Source organism: Populus euphratica, unplaced genomic scaffold (assembly GCF_000495115.2).
Source record: "Populus euphratica unplaced genomic scaffold, PopEup_1.0 scaffold115.1, whole genome shotgun sequence".
Lineage (NCBI taxonomy): Eukaryota > Viridiplantae > Streptophyta > Magnoliopsida > Malpighiales > Salicaceae > Populus > Populus euphratica.
In genome coordinates, this window is record NW_011500006.1 from 351,535 (window position 1) to 371,048 (window position 19,514).

At 33.2% G+C, this 19,514-nt stretch overlaps 3 protein-coding genes across 6 annotated transcripts; 1 reads left to right on the plus strand and 2 right to left on the minus strand.

Annotated features, from left to right (window-relative positions):
- Positions 1–3,828: 3,828 nt before the first annotated feature.
- Positions 3,829–5,500, plus strand: LOC105141205 (probable aquaporin PIP2-8). Its single transcript, XM_011048364.1, has 4 exons — positions 3,829–4,213; positions 4,432–4,727; positions 4,864–5,004; positions 5,161–5,500. The coding sequence occupies exons 1-4, from the start codon at positions 3,931–3,933 to the stop codon at positions 5,278–5,280; spliced, it is 840 nt and encodes a 279-aa protein (XP_011046666.1). The 5' UTR covers positions 3,829–3,930; the 3' UTR covers positions 5,281–5,500.
- A 1,355-nt stretch (positions 5,501–6,855) lies between these two features.
- LOC105141206 (GCIP-interacting family protein) lies at positions 6,856–9,651 on the minus strand. Of its 2 annotated transcripts, XM_011048365.1 has the most exons (7): positions 9,539–9,651; positions 9,101–9,256; positions 8,666–8,862; positions 8,280–8,520; positions 7,756–7,892; positions 7,441–7,669; positions 6,856–7,153 (listed from the first exon to the last, which is right to left on the minus strand). In XM_011048365.1, exons 2-6 carry the CDS (start codon positions 9,222–9,224, stop codon positions 7,442–7,444), a joined length of 927 nt encoding a protein of 308 aa, XP_011046667.1. In that variant the 5' UTR covers positions 9,225–9,256; positions 9,539–9,651; the 3' UTR covers positions 6,856–7,153; position 7,441. The 2 variants fall into 2 exon arrangements, with proteins under 2 accessions (XP_011046667.1, XP_011046668.1); XM_011048366.1 differs by lacking the exon at positions 9,101–9,256 and having other exon boundaries at positions 9,539–9,627.
- A 3,604-nt stretch (positions 9,652–13,255) lies between these two features.
- Positions 13,256–16,706, minus strand: LOC105141207 (uncharacterized). Of its 3 annotated transcripts, none has more exons than XM_011048368.1 (5): positions 16,328–16,706; positions 15,805–15,955; positions 14,845–15,228; positions 14,337–14,611; positions 13,256–14,250 (listed from the first exon to the last, which is right to left on the minus strand). In XM_011048368.1, exons 2-5 carry the CDS (start codon positions 15,926–15,928, stop codon positions 13,444–13,446), a joined length of 1,590 nt encoding a protein of 529 aa, XP_011046670.1. In that variant the 5' UTR covers positions 15,929–15,955; positions 16,328–16,706; the 3' UTR covers positions 13,256–13,443. The 3 variants fall into 3 exon arrangements, with proteins under 3 accessions (XP_011046670.1, XP_011046669.1, XP_011046671.1); XM_011048367.1 differs by lacking the exon at positions 16,328–16,706 and adding an exon at positions 16,207–16,312; XM_011048369.1 differs by lacking the exons at positions 14,845–15,228; positions 16,328–16,706 and adding an exon at positions 16,207–16,311.
- Between the last annotated feature and the right edge of the window lie 2,808 nt (positions 16,707–19,514).

A 19,514-nucleotide genomic window follows, 5' to 3' on the forward strand; every position in this document is an offset into this window, starting at 1 on the left:
CATTAGTAACAACTGCCCATGCATAAAATCAACCTGTCGTTCTTGTATTATCCCACAAATCAACAAAGTGGAGCCGGCTAGTGGTGGCCGGATTATGCATGAAGTCATCGCAAAATCAAATCTTGCTTTTGATATTGCAAGAACCACCGTAGCAAACCACATTTATGATGGTACCAGGCTAATCAAAACTCTCTCTCTCTCTCTCTCTCTCTCCCACGTTGCTTTCGTTGGCTACGTGGGCACCAAGCTAACTGGCTGGCTGGGCCACGAAAATGCCACCATTATATTTCAAAAAAATTAAAAATGAAGCGACCGTTGGGGGCGTCGGGATCTTGAGAAGGGTAGACAAGTCCCTCTACTTCACATTCCCCAACGGCTATAAGATTGCAAGAAGGCTCTGGAACAATCTAGCCGTTTTGGGATATCGGACACGTGTCGTGGCTAGAATGGTGATGATATGTACAAGTGAATTAAGCCGTTCCGATACGAAATGTCTGGTCCTTTTCTTTTGTTTGGCATTTATTTATTATTCAATAGAACATTAGGTTAGCATTTTATTTTCCCAGCTAAATAAATGTTTGGGACAGTTAATGGTGTGTGTTTAAAGCGATGTTGTAAACCCGGAATGTTCTGTCGGGCACACCCGGTATCAGGATCTATCCGAATTAAAAAAAAAAAAAGTTTAGTTTACTAGATAAAAAACCTGAATTCACTCACTAATCCGGTAAAAAATATATCTTTATTTTTTAATATTTTCTTAGAAATAATATAATTTTAATAAGTTGTTAGATTGAATTTACCAAAAAAAAAAGAATAACTCTCACTTACTTGAGTTTGAGTTTCCTGAAAAGGTCAAATCAGATCACATATTATAATAATTAATTTAAATTATACGGGTTAATTTATTTATTTAAAAAATAAATTTATAATATTTTTATAAAAAAATTAAAAAGTCAATGATTTTTTACTTAGAATTTATCCAAATGACAGGTCAATCAAAGTTTTTAACTCATCCAACTAAATTAATTTTTTTAAATTTTTTCTTTGAGCCAAGCTGGTTTAAGCCTGGATCCTGACTTATTTGGCTTTTATAACTATGTTGTAAACAGGAGTTACATCACAAGATTAAATGTACATTTCAAATTATTATGACTTAGTGAAATGAAAATGAAGCGATGGAGGGAGGGAGGAGATAAGACTACATTCGGGCGAGTGCTTGTGACGGCGTCATGTAAAATGCCGCCTTTGATAGGTAAGGAGAGGCCCATCAAGAACACCACCACCCACAGCAAAGCCACTTCCACAATGATTCTACCTCATAAAGGACTTATCTTTTTATCCTCTCTTTTACTTTTGGATAAATAAATAATGAAAAGAAACACCCTTCTTCTACAATTTACACGTCCTCTTTGCACCAAGCATTTGTTTTGTTTTTAGAAAATGACTTTAGGCATTTTTTGTTTGGTAAACTTAGCCATGGTATATAAAAAATATATGAAAATACCTATAAAACCCAAAAGATTAAGCATATTTTTATCAATATTATTCAAATAACGGTGCACATACCATAAGAAACTTTACTTTTTTTATCATAGGAAAAACATTATACTTTTATTGGGTGTAGAATTTTTTATTTTACTCGTGGCCTCACAATTAACTAAAAATAAAGTACCCTACCTTGTTAAGTTTTTATGCATAAAAAGTTTGTTTTTTATTATAACAGTGATTATTTTTTAAAATACTTAAAAGTATATAAAAAATAGTTTTTTATTTGTTTTTTAAATATATTTTTAATATTAACATATTAAAACGATTTGAATATAAAAAATAATTTAAAATATAAAATATAAAAAAAAAACATTTTTAAAACAAAAACAAACTAGCTCCAAGTCATTCTTCACATATAAGATTTGAGACAAATCATTTATACATGGACTGTTCACATGGTTGTTAACCCCTACTTGAATCCAAATTTGAGACGAAAGACGTGAAACCAACTACCCTTTACCATAGATAGAGCTTTCATAATTGAAAGGTTGTGTAATTGATACTTGATATCAATATTAAACGTTGTTCTAATTTCTTTATCTATTTGTCTAACCCAAGTATCATTATCGTTCAAATATTTGTATAGATGGAACCATTTAGTTGGTGGTTAAATGGTAAAGACTTGAGATCAAGGGGTTTGTTCCCTCTGTGATCTGAAGTTCGAGTCCTTGGTTGCTCATATGATGACCACTAAAGGTTTACATGGTCGTTAACTTCAGGGCCCATGGAATTAATCGTGGTATGCACAAACTGACTCGGACACTAACGTTAATCTAAAAAAAAAAATATTTATATAGATGGGAATTATTGTCACAAATATAACCCTAATGGATCATAAAAGAGGACTCGTTTGTTCTTCTCCATATACTATGGAGCCATGTACCTATCTACATTTCAAGCACGTTCATGGCAGAGATGTTGATGGGGCGCCTAATGTTTCTTGGACCGCATTTCACTCTTTCATAGCATTTCTATGGCAGGAAATTTATAACCATTAGAGGCAAACGATTAATATCAACACATCAAAACAATTTAAATATAAAAAAATAAAAAAAAAACACTTTTAAAACAAAAACAAACTAACTCCAAGTCATTCTTCACATATAAGATTTGAGACAAATCATTTATACATGGACTGTTCACATGGTTGTTAACCTCTACTTGAATCCAAATTTGAGACGAAAGACGTGAAACCAACTACCCTTTACAAAAGATAGAGCTTTCATAATTGAAAGGTTGTGTAATTGATACTTGATATCAATGATGAACGTTGTTCTAATTTCTTTACCTATTTTTCTAACCCAAGCATCATTGTCGTTCAAATATTTGTATAGATGGGAATTATTGTCACAAATATAACCCTAATGGATCATAAAAGAGGACTCGTTTGTTCTTCTCCATATACTATGGAGCCATGTACCTATCTACATTTCAAGCACGTTCATGGCAGAGATGTTGATGGGGCGCCTACTGTTTCTTGGACCGCATTTCACACTTTCATAGCATTTCTATGGCAGCAAATCTATAACCATTAGAGACAAAGAAATCCTCTAATTCTCACTACCGAACTAATTAATTACACCCAGTGCAAAATAAACAACGAACTAATACAAATATAAGTTTAATTTGGTTTGGTTTCATAGATTGATCCGAAAGGTTAGTATCCTAAAACTTAATCTGGGTTAGTTTTTTAATTGACCCAACCAAGTTATTAGTAACACGGTTAAGACGGTTAAATCTGGTTAAATCAACATAAGAAAAACATTATAATTAATTCAATGATATGGGATTTAATCTGATAGCCTAATAATCATTTTTCCTTTCAAATCAGCCCTCCAATCGTGCACAATAATCATGTCCAAAACATAATACCGTGACTGTGTAAGAACTGGGTCCAAATGGGTGTCCGAAATGAAGACAAGCTGGGGACTGGAGAAAAATAAAACGAAAATAAATGTTTCAAGTTCGAGAGAAAAAGCAAAGAACGAAAGAAGACAAGAGATAACCGTTGGTCGCGTGGCTTTGGTTGGATGCCAGGCTGACCCTTCGAGTCCCCATGGCTAAACCTTCTCACCCTGTATAAAAAAGAAGATGATTAGCCATCACATGGCCTATCTGTACAGCTGGTCCCACCCCTGTTTTCTCTCTCTACAACCCATCTTCTCTGTCTCTCTACCCTCTCCTAGGTCCAACAGTAAACATTATTCTGTTCCCAAAAGGCCCCTGTCTTATCCAGAGTACGCAACGTTTTCATACCCTCCTCTCTCTACTTAAAGGGACTGACCACCTGAGGCCACTCACACAGTTACAAGCCGAGAGAGACGCAAAAGCTTGTGACAAGAGAGTTAATTGTACCGAGAAAGGATCTTTAGATCAAAAAAAATGTCAAAGGAAGTGAGTGAAGTAGGGCAAACTCACGGGAAAGATTATGTTGATCCACCACCTGCACCACTTCTTGACTTCGGTGAAATCAAGCTATGGTCTTTCTATAGAGCTCTCATAGCTGAGTTCATTGCTACCCTTCTTTTCCTCTATGTCACTGTGGCTACTGTTATAGGCCACAAGTCAAACAAAGACCCTTGTGATGGAGTTGGTTTGCTTGGCATTGCATGGGCTTTTGGTGGCATGATCTTTATCCTTGTTTACTGCACCGCTGGTATCTCTGGTAAGAACCACCTTGTTTTAACTCCTATATTAAGGCCAAAGAATAAAAGTTGACGGCTTTGTTAGTTTTTTTTTTTTTTTGTGGTAGTCCCAGGGTTTCCTCCGGCCCCTTCCGGACCAGCTTTATTAGTTATGTTATACTTACCAAGAGTTTTGGTTTCTCCAAAATCAGGTCTTCGTATGGTTTGTTGATGGGTTTTGTTCCTTTTTTGGTTACAGGTGGACATATTAACCCAGCAGTCACTTTTGGGCTGTTTCTGGCCAGGAAAGTATCACTGATCAGGGCTGTGGCTTACATGGTGGCTCAATGCTTGGGTGCTATCTGTGGTGTTGGCTTGGTCAAGGCCTTCATGAAGAAAAACTACAACTCTCTTGGTGGTGGTGCTAACACAGTAGCCATGGGATACAACACTGGCACAGCTTTGGGTGCTGAGATTATAGGCACTTTCGTGCTTGTTTACACTGTTTTCTCTGCAACTGACCCTAAGAGAAGTGCACGTGACTCCCATGTCCCTGTAAGCACTACTACTAGTAAACTGCAGTAATTGCTTTTCATGTGTTCCTGTTTTGTTACTATATCAAGTCATGTAGTTAAACTCTGTTAATTAAGTTGGATTTAGTTTCGATAACATCACATGTTTTTGGGTGCAGGTGTTGGCTCCACTTCCAATCGGGTTTGCTGTGTTCATGGTACACTTGGCCACAATCCCTATAACTGGTACTGGCATCAACCCTGCCAGGAGTTTTGGCGCTGCTGTCATCTTCAACAATGAAAAAGCCTGGGATGATCATGTAAGAAGCACGATAATTTTAAAGCACAGGCCATATTCCGACATTGTTTTGATACTTTTTTGTGTATATGGAGAGTTAAATAGTCCCAAAAACATGTTATGTTATCAAAACTAAATCCAAAATAATTAACATGTGCATAATTTGATGGACATGCAGTGGATTTTCTGGGTTGGGCCATTTGTGGGAGCATTAGCAGCTGCTGCATACCACCAGTACATTTTGAGAGCGGCAGCAATCAAGGCCTTGGGATCTTTCCGTAGCAACCCCGCCAACTAAAGAGAAAAACCACCTTAAAAAAAAGGAAGGAAAAGAAAAGAGCGCTTGTCTTTACCGACCCCGTCAGTCTATTTGTTTGTTTGTGTGTATGAGATCGGATTACGATGGACCTTTCTTCTTTTGCCCACTTATTTATAATTTTAATCTTTCTTTGTTAGTTTGGCCTTGTATCATTGTCATGGGGAGTTGTGCTCAATTAATTGCCTCTCTTTTCTTATCACAACTCTCTTTTCTCTGCTTGGACAATCTTTACTGCTGCTGCCACTGATGAACTAGCGAGCTCACTTGATAAAAAAATGGCTAATGGGATTAGTTAGTGCTATTGTCACTTAGGGTGTGTTTGGATTATACTTGAATTTTTTTATTTTTTTAAATATAAAACTTAAAAACAAACATGACCTTATTCGTATTCCGCTCACTTGATAAAAAAATGGCTAATGGGGTCAGTTAGTGCTATTGTCACTTAGGATTATACTTGAATTTTTATATTTTTTAAAAATATTTTTAAAATATAAAACATAAAAACAAACATGACCTTATTCTTATTACTCTACCACCTAGAAGGCTTCAGCTTTCCGTCATCTCATTGATTAGCAGCTATTGGCGTGGGGTGATCCATGAATGAACCTTGACCAGATTGTAGTTTTATTTTTCATGGGGTATTTTTTACGGCCACTTGTGCCACATGCGCATGCATGAGTAACCGGGAAGAACCATAGATGCTTTCTGGAGGTATGGGCCTAGGGTTACCTTTTGCGCTTTCACCTCTGAGAAGGTCTCCTTGAAAGGCTGGCAAATACCCTACTTTCGGACCAAGGTCCAACCAATAGGACTAAAAGGGCCAAAAGTAGAAATTGAAAGGAACTGCAATGGGGGTATTCTATGGTCACTGCCCAACCCGCATTTGCCATGTCACAAGGTTGCATGTGCTGAGGTGGGAGGTCATGCCATTCCCCATATAAAAAATATATATATATACAGTTACCTACACTCCACAGAACCCAAAGTGAAGGGTAGTCGTGCCATTGTTTCTTTTATTTTCTTTTTCGGAGAGGCTTGAATCGAAGGAATCACAGGGTGTCGTCTTTTTACAAGTTTTATATCAACCCTTGCCACGTTTCCGCTCCTTGAGCCCGGTGCAACATAAGAGTGCCTGGGTGGTCCTCCAGGGGGTCAAAAATTCAAAATACCAGGCGTCCACGCTTGACCAATGCACGCTGCTTATGTGGTCCTTGGTAACGAGGGGGGCCCATGACTCACGAGGGGCGTTTTTGAAACGCATCTCTGGTTCAAACAAAACTCATTTTTACCAGGCGACCAAAAAGCAGAGGTATCCCCTACCATACCATTCAGCTAGACTCGGCTAACCGTGTGTCCACGAATAGTTAAAAGCATGGAATAACGAGACATCCTACTTAACCTTTCTTACCCCCCCCAACTCTTTTAAGGAATGACTCTGAAATTCAAACAAAAGGCTAAATTCAGCCATGGTTCCATATCAATGAGGGGCAGGGCACGGAGATGCTAAATGAAGTCATGTTTGAAAGGGTGAAGCTACCTGCTACCACCAAGTTCAACAGGATTGAGGATCCAAAAACAGCCCCTATTCTTTGTTACCTTAAGCAAAAACATAAATAACTGTATATTTAGACAAGGTATGGACATTCATTGTGGCATGGAATGCCAATCTGCGTCGCTAGAAGATTCAACCTACATAATTCACCGCTATTTTATGGCTAAGTACTTTAATCAAATTACAACAAAATAGCAAAAATCTCGACTCCAGTTATGGAGAGTACTTCTTAGTCTGTTTCAACAACTGCCGTGTATCATCAGCCCCTTGAATTTCATAATCAAACTGTTTGAAGAGAACCTGCAAACATAAGATCAGACTAAGTTAGAACAAAAGGAATGATAATGGAAACCAGTGCTACTGAAAATAAGACCTGAAACCATAGAATGAACAGCGGTTTAGTTCCTAATTCCTAATGAATGGGGCGTCAAAATTTACAGTAACCGAGTATAAGACTAATCTGCACAGCAATTAAATTTTTTCAAAAGCAGTAGAGAAAATGGAAGTTAGATGACCTTAGGTGCAAGATGTATTCTTCAATTAGATCATGCCACAACAACATACAAAGCATTGCAATGACCATATACCTTAGTCAGGCAATGCAGTTCCTCGCTCAAGATTATTCTTGATCTCCAGTGTGTATTTACCAAAGGCACGCTCAATTTTCTTGTTGAAATGTTCATTTCGGTCATTGATTGAGTCAATATCCTTCTCATCTCGGAATCTCCTCCTTCGGCTAAATGACTTCCGATTCTCATCCCGGTCCTTGAGTTCCTTTACCATCCTTTCAATCTTGTCCTCAGAAATCTTAGGAGCCTACATAATTTGAACAGAACATACCACATTATTGCAAAATCCTTGAATTAAGATCAAATGGGAAACATCTTTCACAACAGTGGCACCTTTCCATATTGAAGGCTTGAGGCTTCACGGTAGAACTCGGGATCAGCTTCTTTCATTTTGTTATATTCTTCTAGGTCAACATCAACATTCTTGGTCCGTTTTTTATATGCATTGTATAGCGTCTTCTGATTGAAAACTGTTAAAACAAGATATATCAGTTTAATTTCTCAGGTTAAATCCTGAAACAAATTCTTATTGAGGGGTGCACTCAATGCCACTAATATAAGAATTCAGATGCATGACTCAACATGCATGTAACAGCCACCCTGGACTATGCCACAGTCCTTTTGACAGTTTCAAAGTGGACGTGCACATATGAAGCAACTGAGACAGGAGGGCATTCTATTGAAGCTTGCTTCAGGTGGCTCTACATATTCTCACTTCTTATATATAATGTGGGGGTATGTGTTTACTGTTCAGGGAAAAAAAAACTCTACATGGAGGTAGACACCCACATGAAATGCAATGTAAAAAGTATAAGTAATGTGAAAAGACTGAAATGTAAGTGGAGTTCTGCACATACCATCCCAACCAAATGGAGCAGGATCCTTCTCCCATTTCTTGTATTTTGCCTCTGCTGCCTCTTGTGTGTCTAGCATGTATGCCGTTGTCATGTCCAAGCCATTTGCATCTAGAAGCTTGCCTATCTTTTTCTTCCTGTCCTCTAGCCATTTCTGTTTAGAAATGCCCCTTGATTCTGAAGGAGCTTCCATTTTCTTTTTTTCAGATACCATAGCAGTTTGATTGGCTTTTCTTGCCTCATTCTGCATTCAAAAGCCATAATTATTTCCAAGTATAATAAAAAGACACGATACTAAAAAACTCAATAAAATGAAACAGCTCACCAATCAAAATATACAATCTGCTACATAAAAGAACATTCACAGTTGACAAGTATATCAAATTTACCATCTTAAGTCTCAACTCAAACAACTTTTTCTTTCTCCCAGTAAGTTGTGTAACATCTCCCTCCACATTATACAGTACAGCATGGTCATCATCATCTTCCGAATGTTCATGATCTGGTCTTTCTTCATCAAGCTCTTCACCTTGCTGAGGAGCTTGTGAACTGGACCAACCAATTCCACCTTTAGCTTGCACAACTTCTGTAAACACCACAAACAATACAAGTAAGCACATGAACCATCATAACATCAATGGTCCATAAAACCCGAGTTATATGCATGCATTTGAAAATTGCAAGGAATACAACATCCAGCCTCAGGCAACATCTCTAACACATAACACTATATACAGCTACGGGAGCAATTCGACTTCTTTCTAACCAGTACTAACAATCAGAAACAACAATCAATGACACTAAAAATTAAAAAAAAATAATACCTGTCTCTTTAATCTCCGCACGTGCTTTCGCTTCTGCGATTTTTATAAAGCAATATTCGACACATTCGTGGTAAGGATTCGACGCATTTATGCAATCAGGATGCACTCTCCTTTCATCAGCCATATTTTACTAATCACACCTTCTTCTCTCTACTCCTACAGTTACATTAATAATACAAAACCCAACAAACTTCAATTAACAAAACCAAAAACACTGCAATTCCTTAATAAATCAAACGTTAACAGTACTAATCAAGTTCGATTGATGCTACTGAGGATAGATATAAACCTAATTATCCCACACTATATACATTTAATTACTTCGAAATCACAAAAAAAAGGTTAATTTTTCAAGTTTTATCAGACAAAACCCTAAAAAAATTGCAATTAGAGAGATTAAGAAGCGAGGGAGTGGAATTATGAAAGAGAGTGACAAACCTGTTAGAGATCGGTCTCTAGGGTGCGGTTTGATTGAAGAGGGAGGGATAAAATAGGGAAAGAAAGGGTGAATCTGGGAGTTATCCGTGTCGATTGAGGACTTTTATTTTGAAAAAAAAACAGAAAAACACGGTGGCTGTAAATTGGGCCGCTTAAGGCTTTTGAGGGCGGCGTAAAAGCTACTTGGGCCTTAATGGTCTCAATTTGGAGTCCAATTATCAATTTACCATTGGTTAATTACAAATATTGAATTAAAACAAAATCTAAACAGAAGAATTCAGATTATTTTTTTCTTTTTTCTCAGGTTTCTGAAAAATTAAAAAATAAGATAATATATAAAAAAAATCTAGAAAACGGAAGAACTTTTACCAAATGTATTAAAGAGACGTTAACCAGTGAAAGAGGTCAATTTAGTTTTTTATTTTTTTTGTTAGAAAAAAAAAAGAATGGAGTGTTTTGAGCCCATAAAGTTAAAAGATACTTTTTCATAAGATAACAAATGGGCTAGGCCATTAACTAATTAGTTTAGAGTGTAGCTAGAAAATTTTTCATGCTATAATCCATTTAAATTTTTATTTAATATAAAAAAATATTTAGATATTATTAACATATTTTCTAGCAAAAAACATTTTATGTAAAGGTTGATTTGATATAATATAGTATACTTTTTAAATATAAAAACAACCTGAATGACTAATAAAAATATAACTTCAAAAAATCAAAACAATATCATTTTTTTAATATATTATATCTACCTAGATTTATTTGGATCAACTTATATTCACTCAGATTAATTTTTGTTAATCTTTCAAATCTCCAACTCAAATTATGAGATCCTGATAACCACATAGGAAATAAATTTAAAAAAATCATTAAATCTAATCCTCAATCATTCTAATATTGAATGATGATATTAAAAATAAAATTTAATTAGAAAACTAGGCTCAATCAACCTCGGTTAACCTGTGAAAACTTAGTCATAAGATCCAGATAGTTGCATAAAAAGAAAATTGAAACATATTATAAAGTTTAATTCTCAATCAACCTAATATTGAGGGACAAAATTGAAAAAAAAAATCAATCAAAAAAAGAACATAAAAAAAACCACCTTAATCAATGAATTTACCGACCAAACTTATAACCTAAGTCATGAGACCAAGATAATTTCATAGAAAATAAATCAAAATAAATTATGAAGTCTAATTTCCAATCAACTCAGTATTGAATAATGAAATTACAAAAAAATCAATTAAAAAAGAACAAAAGAAACCTTGGACTGACTTAACTAACTTGCAAAACTTACGATCTAAATCATGAGATTATAATAACATAATAGAAAAAAAAATATAAAGTTAAATTCTGGATCAACTTAATGTTGATAGATGAATTTGAGAAAAATAATAATACTAAGTCAAGTCAACTTGTATTAATCTGTCAAACTCAGGTCATAAGACGAGAATAATTATATAGAAAATAAATCAAAATAAATTATAATATTCAATACCAATTAAACCCAATACTAAAGAATGAATTTATAAATAAAAAAGTTAAGGATCAAATTATAAAAAGCTAAAGTATTTCACTATTCATTGTAATAGTGAAATGCCAAAATCTTTTCTTTTAGTATTTTAATAATAATTATTAAATAAGTGTGATGTAAATTTAGTCCTTCCATTTTAAATAAAATCATAACTTAATACTTTTCTTTTTATACTCAATATTTCAATTAGTTTACTTTTTTACTCCACAATGTTTTTAGGTAACTAGCAAATAACAAAAATGCCTTTGGATCCCTATTATGCCCATTTGTCTCCTCATTAATATAGTTTTATAGTGTTGCATTCCCTAATGGTACAAGATAACACTATCAAATACAAAAGTTCTTTTAAATAAACATGTTTTTATAGTTAAAAAAATTCTAATGAAAATAAAAAAGTTTATGCATATATATAATAAATAAATTGAAAATTATGTGTGTTAATAAATGAAAAAAATTATATACAATAACCACAAATAAAATAAGAAAAATCAAGAGAAAGATATAAATATTTAATTTCACAAGACGTGACATTTATCGAATTGTGTTTGCTAAATTTATTAATTAAAATAATTTTTAATTCAATAAAATGATAATAGAAATGGAAATATGCTTTAAATTGATTGAATAAAAGAAAAGAACAAAAATATCATGAAAGGTTGCACATGTTAGAAATATCATTTGAAAATAAATATTTTTTATTTTTAAAAATAAAATTCATTTATAAAATATAAAAAAATTATAGATAAATTGGAAAAATATCTTAAAAAATTAAATGCATATAAAATAGCAAAAAATAATTGTTATTTAAAAAAAGCTCTATAAATAAAATAAAAGAGAGAAGGAGTATTAATATGAAAGCTCTATAAACAAAATAAAAGAGAGAAGGAGTATTAATATAAATATAAGTAAAAGCTAATTTAAAAAATATAAAAAAAGCATTATTTTTTTAAAAAAATAGAAAAAAATAATCTAGAAAAAAAAAAAGAGAAAAGCCTAGGCGCTACTAAGCGTGGTAAGCCAGATCAGCCCGTTTGGGCTCCTTTTTTTTTTTTTGTTCCATATAGGGTGTATGGCATGTCGTCCATCCTATTTTTTTTAAATAAAAAAAATAAAATGACGCGTCATCTGATTTTTCAAGAATCTAGCCATAAAAGATTTTTTTTAACCCAAAATCCCATTTTCTAGCCTATTTATTTTTTTGCAAAACACTATAGAAATCATGATAAACTTATTCATTACTTCAAAAACCTAAAAAACCATCCAAAAACCTTAAATCAACGTGATACTAAAAATCTTTCTGAGATTATATCTATTTTTTCTAGGCACTTTCAACATAAAAAATTATCTAATATGAATATTTTTTGTAAAATAGAACCATTTGACACAAAGATTAACTATTTTGGTGGTCAGAATCGGCTTCAACAATGTTCTTTTTTTTTATATATATACCGGAATCCAAGGGCAAGTCTCTCTTCTCTACCAAACCAAGAGCTAAAAGAGAAAAAAAATGAACTTTTGTACAATGAATGAATTGAAAAGATATTGAGACACCAAACATAAATATATATTGTTTTTAAAATATGAGCACTAAATTAAACTTAATTAAACTTGTAGTGTGAACTTTAAAGCCATTATATATTTATAGTGCTTTTCTTTCTTTCCTCTCCCATCTTTTAATTTTTCATCTTAAGCCAACAAGTTTCACTTAATTGCCCTTGAATTTGGTCCAAAGAGATGCAATTGAACAAAAAATAAATTGAAAATGAAATTGAGAAAAAATTGAATAATAAATCTACAATAAAATATGATAGAATGAATAATGGATTTATGCCATAGAAAACATCCACGCGTTTTATATAAATATACATATACTCATTCTTGTTCAAAATCAATCCACCAAGGGAGTTGAATTAAATTGATAAACTGACTTTCTTCATAATTCTTTAGTTTATTATAATATTTGAAAATGTTAGAGACCGAGCTGCTGTGTCGGGCTTATTTTTTAACCTAAAAAGAAAGTATATTAATAAATTATTAATGTTTTAAATGTGTTCTTCCCAATGTTCATTGCTTTGTAGTAGGGACTGGCTGCTGCTGGTTTTTCTTTGATTAATGAAATGAAATCCCTTCACCTAAAAAGAAAATACTTTTCAGTTAAACTCAAAATCAATCACATCTCCGCATCACAGAACTTATAATACACTAATAAACTTTATAACATACCAAAGTACAGTGTCTATGTCCATGTCTAGTATCATCTACATGTTTTTGTAATTTGATTCATACAATTAAATTCTGTAAAATTGTAAATATGGAACACATATTTTCAATACGAGAAGTATCTGGTGGTAGTTGTTGTTTTGCATTACAAGATCTCGTCTGCCAAGGGCTTTTCATGAAACTTTTCGACTGTCGACCAGATTGAAGAAATAGTCTCACTTAACCGAGAAGAATCGAGCTCTAGCTTATTCAAGCGATCTCTTGTTTCAGAGATTTGTGCTTTAGCACCGACAACTGCCTTCTCTTTTTGAGCTAGATCCTCCATCATGGATTCTAGCTCTTTGTTTATTGACTCTATAGCATGATCACACTTTGATTTTGCTTCTTCCGCAGCTTGATGCTGACTGCTCAGCTCCACGCCTTCGGCCAGATCATTGAGTATATCTCGTAGCCAGCTAACATCAATCTGTGCGGATTCTACGTCCTTGAGAACGGCCAACATTTCTCTAACTTTGGATTTTGTCAACTGCTTGAAAGAAGTGCACTGCAACTCATGAACCACAGAGCACAGACACTCTAAATAATAAGCTCGCATGGAAGCTGATTCCAATCGACTGCCTGCTGCAATATCACCATACTTGTCCAAGATTAACTGTAGAATAGAGGCAATATTTTCTCTCACGTGATATTTCCCTACTGACACACAGGAATCAGAGATGACAGATTGAACCTCTTCCTCGTCACTCTCTTCTGAAGCACGAGATATGCCTGAAAAGCTGAAGTCCAGATACTCCGAAATAGGACCATCAGTGACTTTTCCCTCATGGTTCGCAGAAGGATATGTAGCAGCCTTTGGTGAACCATGGAGCTTCCCATTCTGTCGCGGCTCAGCTGGTGATGGAATCTTATAGCAGGCCAAACTAAGCTTTGTAGGGCTCTTGGGAGGATCAGGCTGGTGGAGAAAGAATAAATTGAGAGACAATTCAAAGCCAATATTGAAAAATAAATTTCGCGAGATGGAGAGGAATGATATGCTACCGTGATATTCCCAGACACGTGCATTGGTCCAGGGGATCGAACTGGCCCCTTGTCAAAAGAATGATCTTCAGAATAACTTTCATCAGAATGTTGTTGAGATGAGGAAAACGATCCACTATTCTCAGCTTCATCATGCTTTTTAGTAGGAAGAGGTGATGGACCCCGGCGAGCTGCTTTTACCACAGGGACATTGTTAACAGCTCGGGGAGAGTTCTGCTGAGATCCAGATTCCTTCTTTTTTCTACCAAAGCTTAAAGCAGCACCAATAATGGAACCTGCAACAACAATGTGCTGTCATGAGGAACTGAGCATCAAAGAAGAGTTGCAAATTGGAGAAAGATATCATTGAAGGACTTCAATTTTATATTTGAGTTATAAAGCATTCTTCCATCTCTAATGGCTTGAGCCCTCAGGTTGCGAGATCCCTGATCCCCCCCGCCCCCCAAAAAAAAAAATGAAAGTAAAACCCAACGAGCAACAATGTATTAGTATTCGAAAAGGGGGTAACCTGAATCTTTTTTAACCCCCTGGGGATTGGCCTCCAAAGTTCTGTTGGAACAAAGTTCGTCACATTTATGGTAAGGGTTAGATGCTCTGGGGCATGTCTGTGCTCTTTCTGATTGTTTTTTAACCCCACGGGGATTGATCTCAGCAGTTCTATTAGAACAAAATTCTTCACATTTATGGTAAGGATTGGATGCTTTGGGACAAGTAGGCTGTGCTCCTCCTGTTTCCTTTTTAATCCCCTTGGGATTAATCTCAGCAGTTCTATTAGAACAAAATTCTTCACATTTATGGTAAGGATTAGATGCTTTGGGACAAGTAGGCTGTGCTCTTCTTTCTTCATCCTTGTTTTTGCTAGACCAACCCTCATTTACACCATTATGATAATCTAAAACACAAAATAAATAAATTAAAGCTGTATTTAAAAATGTTCGGTCTACCCTTAACTCAGAAACTCACTGATCCAAGACCTGCATTAGAATTGTGAAAATAGTTCATATGTTGCAAGAAAATAGCCATGACTCACTGCTGGAAAAATAAATGTCTAAGATGTGTGTTTTCGAACTCAATCAGAGTCTTAATTGGAAAATCCTCCTCTACAAAGGTGGATAGGCAGACGGAGTAAATTAACACAACCCGTCCGGTGCTTCTCAGCCTCACCCTTTTCAAATAACAGTTCTCTGATGAATACAAATTCACCTCTCTAAAGGTGGATTGGCAGATTCTGGTAACATTATCTCTACTTTCTTCATCGAACAGATCAAGGCCTTACACAAAATCATGGCTATCGTAAAGGTATGAATCTAAAGCACATGGCACTTTCCGTCGCATTCAACTGATTCCTAACTAAGATTCTTCTGTGATGGTGAGGAGGTACATATTATTGGTAAAGTAAACATGCCAAAATCTACAGCTCTCAGCTTTACAAGAAGTGTCCAAGATATAAAAAAACAATAGCAATTACCTGACTGTTTCTTCTCTTTCCTTCTCTTCCCTTGGGAAATCCTTTCAAGGCAAGCTACACCACATTCATGGTAAGGGTTGGCAGCATTAACACAATCTGGATGTACCCTTCCATTCTCAGCCATCTCTTTCTCCACCTCGAGCACTGCAGACTAATAATTTTAATCACGATCAGTTATCTTCCACATAACACTCTCTCACCCAATTTACCAAATAAGTGAAAGCAAACAGCTTTAATGAACGCAAAACTTTAAGGTCGTTGGAAAAACAAGATCTTTTTTTGGCATCGAAACAGAGGATTCCAAAACAATCCTCCTAGATTCCATTCTCACAGGCTTATATATTAAAAAGTTCTCTACGACAATATCCTCTACTTTCCTTCCCTTTTCCGAAGTTCTCTCACCTTTTTCTCAGAAACCAAACATAAAACACTATCAACCAGGAAAAAAAGAACGACCCATAAACCAAAAACCATAAGCCATATATAAATAGAAGAAAATGAACAGAGAGAGGTGGGGCTCTACCAGAAGAACAAGGGGCTTTGCACCTTCAACAATATTATTGTTAGGTGCCTTTCTACGACCAATCTTTCTCCTGTTATTTTCCAGCTTTTTGAATGTCAACTTATCTGACCAAAAGTGGGAACTGAATTTCCCCGTTTTTCTTCAACTTTGAACAACAGACTCAGTTGTGAACACACAATCCCTCTTAAGGAACGTGATGGGTTGTGTATAAATATATATATAATAGCAGGATAAACACATGCTGCTAGCCAGAGCCAGCTCTCCACCCAGGCAGCCAGCCACTTTCCTCCTAACTTCTCATCGCGGCAAGATGATTAATGGGAACACAGGCTTGACACACGTGCCCTTGTTGGAAACATCTTCAACTGTTTCAACTTTGTACCGTTGGGATGGCCTTGTTCGTGTCCGAAAAGACAGCTGGTTCCTTTCTTATCCGGCCAATAACAATAAATACTATTAGAAGCTTCTAGCCGGTTAAATGGAGTTAATTAATTTGTGTATTTATAAAAACAAGGATATTTCTTATAAAAACACAGCAATATTTTCGACTCCAGCTTTCGTGTGATGAATCTTGTGTTTGGTATAATTATTTATGCTAGAATATTTTAGAGTGTCAGGAATAATTGCGTTTGTTTTATTATTTCAAGAAGTTTAACGTTCATTGATATAATATTTTCTTAAAACTACGGAATGTAATTCTCTTTTTTTATTTAAATGAGAAAAATATAATTTTTTTTACTTAATTGGTCTTATTTTTTAAATTTTAAATGAAATGTTTCTTACACCATTTTTAAATTAATAATAATACAATTAGTGTATTATTATAACTTATTTTAATAAATATATAGTTTAATGACTTTATCACGTTATTGAGGTTATTAATATAATATGTGTGTGGTTTAAGATTTCTCTGTAGACTTGTCATTGTTCTTGGTAATATTATTATTTTATAGAGTCAAAGTTTACGATTACATTTTATTTACTTTAATTATAAGGGTATAGTAGTAAACTTATCTATATTTTTCATGAATTTTCTGCACATCAAACACAATAAAGATTTATTAAAACTTCTTTTATTTAACCAAATACAAATATCACATTTCTATTTACTGCATTTTTATCTTTCACGTTTTAAAAGAATGTATAAAAATCACATAATAAACATCCTTTTAATTAATTTATTTATTGGTGACAATAAATTTATCCATTCCAAAGATTCATAAAAAACTTTTACTTCAAAAAACCTTATTCTAAATTATTCATAACTTTGAAATTCAACCCAACTTAAAGCTTAAATTAAGCCATATTAAAAAGTAAATAAATAAATAAATAATTTGGTATGACTTGGTTTATCAAATAAGATTTGATTGCAACTCATTAATTTTTTTTTACTAAAATAATATTATTTTAATTTAAAAAAATTGACATAAGCAACTCAGTGATTCAGTTAAAATTTGAAACCCGAGCCTTTGACCAAACCAACCACCAAATTGGGTCTGAAAACTATGAAATTATTATAATTTAAAAAAATAGCATATAAACAAACTCTTTTTTTCCTCGACCAACACTAATTATTATAATTTTAAAAAATAACATATAAACAAACTCTTTTATTTCCTCAACTAACACTGTAACCATGATATCAACACAAAAACAAAAATTATTCCTTGTAAATTATCTAATAAAACACTCAACAAACTTTTACCATGAATTTTCTCATGTTTTACCATGAATCAACACATTAAAACTATGATTTTACCCTTACCAATAAAAAAATTTATAACTCAATGCAAGGGTGGGGTTGAAATTATCTTTACAGTGAAATTAAAATGTCATATCAAAGTTCACAAGGGTATATAGATATTTTTACTTTTTAGTTGTGCAATAAAATTACTATATTATTTTTAAAAACTAAATTAATTGAACTTAGATCGAGGGGCTTTTCATTATTATTATTTTTTGCACAATAAAATACCCAAATCACACTTAAAATTAAAATTTCTTAATGTTACAATTAAGGGTGTTTGTGTCATTTCATATAGCTTTTTTTTTTTTTTGTAATTGATAAGTAGTCTTAGAGGTATTTAAGTATTTTAATTAAAATATAATATTATTTTAAATAAAAACTTGTTGATACATGCTAGTGAATGAGATGTGCTTTTGCTCTTCAAGCAGCACCTTTCCGTGGCTAAAGCCAACATTTCAAAATGACATTAAAAAAGTCTCTTCACCCTCTTTAAATGGAGCTTCATTGATAACTTTTGTCTTACCTTCTTTTCTCTCTATCGACTTTGAAAGACATGCTGACCTTGCTAAAATCCAAAAGGTGTGGTCTTTTGTTGATTTATCAAATTTAATTCTCGTTTGAGTGTATTAAATCTGATTTGTTATTTTTTTAATTTTATTTATTGTTATTTGATTATTATATAATTTTTTTTTCTTTGTTTTTTTTTAATTTTATTTATTGTTATTTGATTATTATATAATTTTTTTTATTTTTCTTTGTTATTTTTTTTTCAATTTTATTCATTAACATTTAATTTTATTTTTTTATATCAATTTTAATCTTTATTTTTTTTAATTTTTTTTGTTGATTTTTATTTTTAATTTTACCCCTCATTATTTACTTAAATGAAAATTTGATTTTTTATTTTTTTTATTTTTTATTGGTAACTCTTATAACTCATGTCAGGTTTAAAATATTAGATCAAGTTAAATTTGATTTTTTTTTAATTTTTTTTTTAATTTTATCTTTCAACATTATGTTGACTGAGTATTTCATTTAAGTGGGCATACCAAGATTGACTTGGGTTTTTTTTTTAAATTGATGTTTTTTAGTTTTATTTTTCACCCTATTCTTTTGACTATATCAAATCTGATTTTTTTAATTTCATACATTGGTTTTTGATTTTTATATTAATTTTTTTTTTATTTTTTTGATTATTACTTGTTTTTTATACTTTTCTTGATTTTTTTTTTCATTTTCATCCCTTAATATTTGATTTAATTTTATTTTTATATAGATTTTGATCTTTATTTTTCTTAATTTTATTTTTTTTGATTTTTTTGTTGATTTTTTATTATTATTTTGACATCTCGTTATTTGATTGATTTAAATTTGATTTCTTGATTTTTTTGAGCTTTCCTTTTATGATTCAATCTAACTTTATGACTTGTTTTGCAGGGT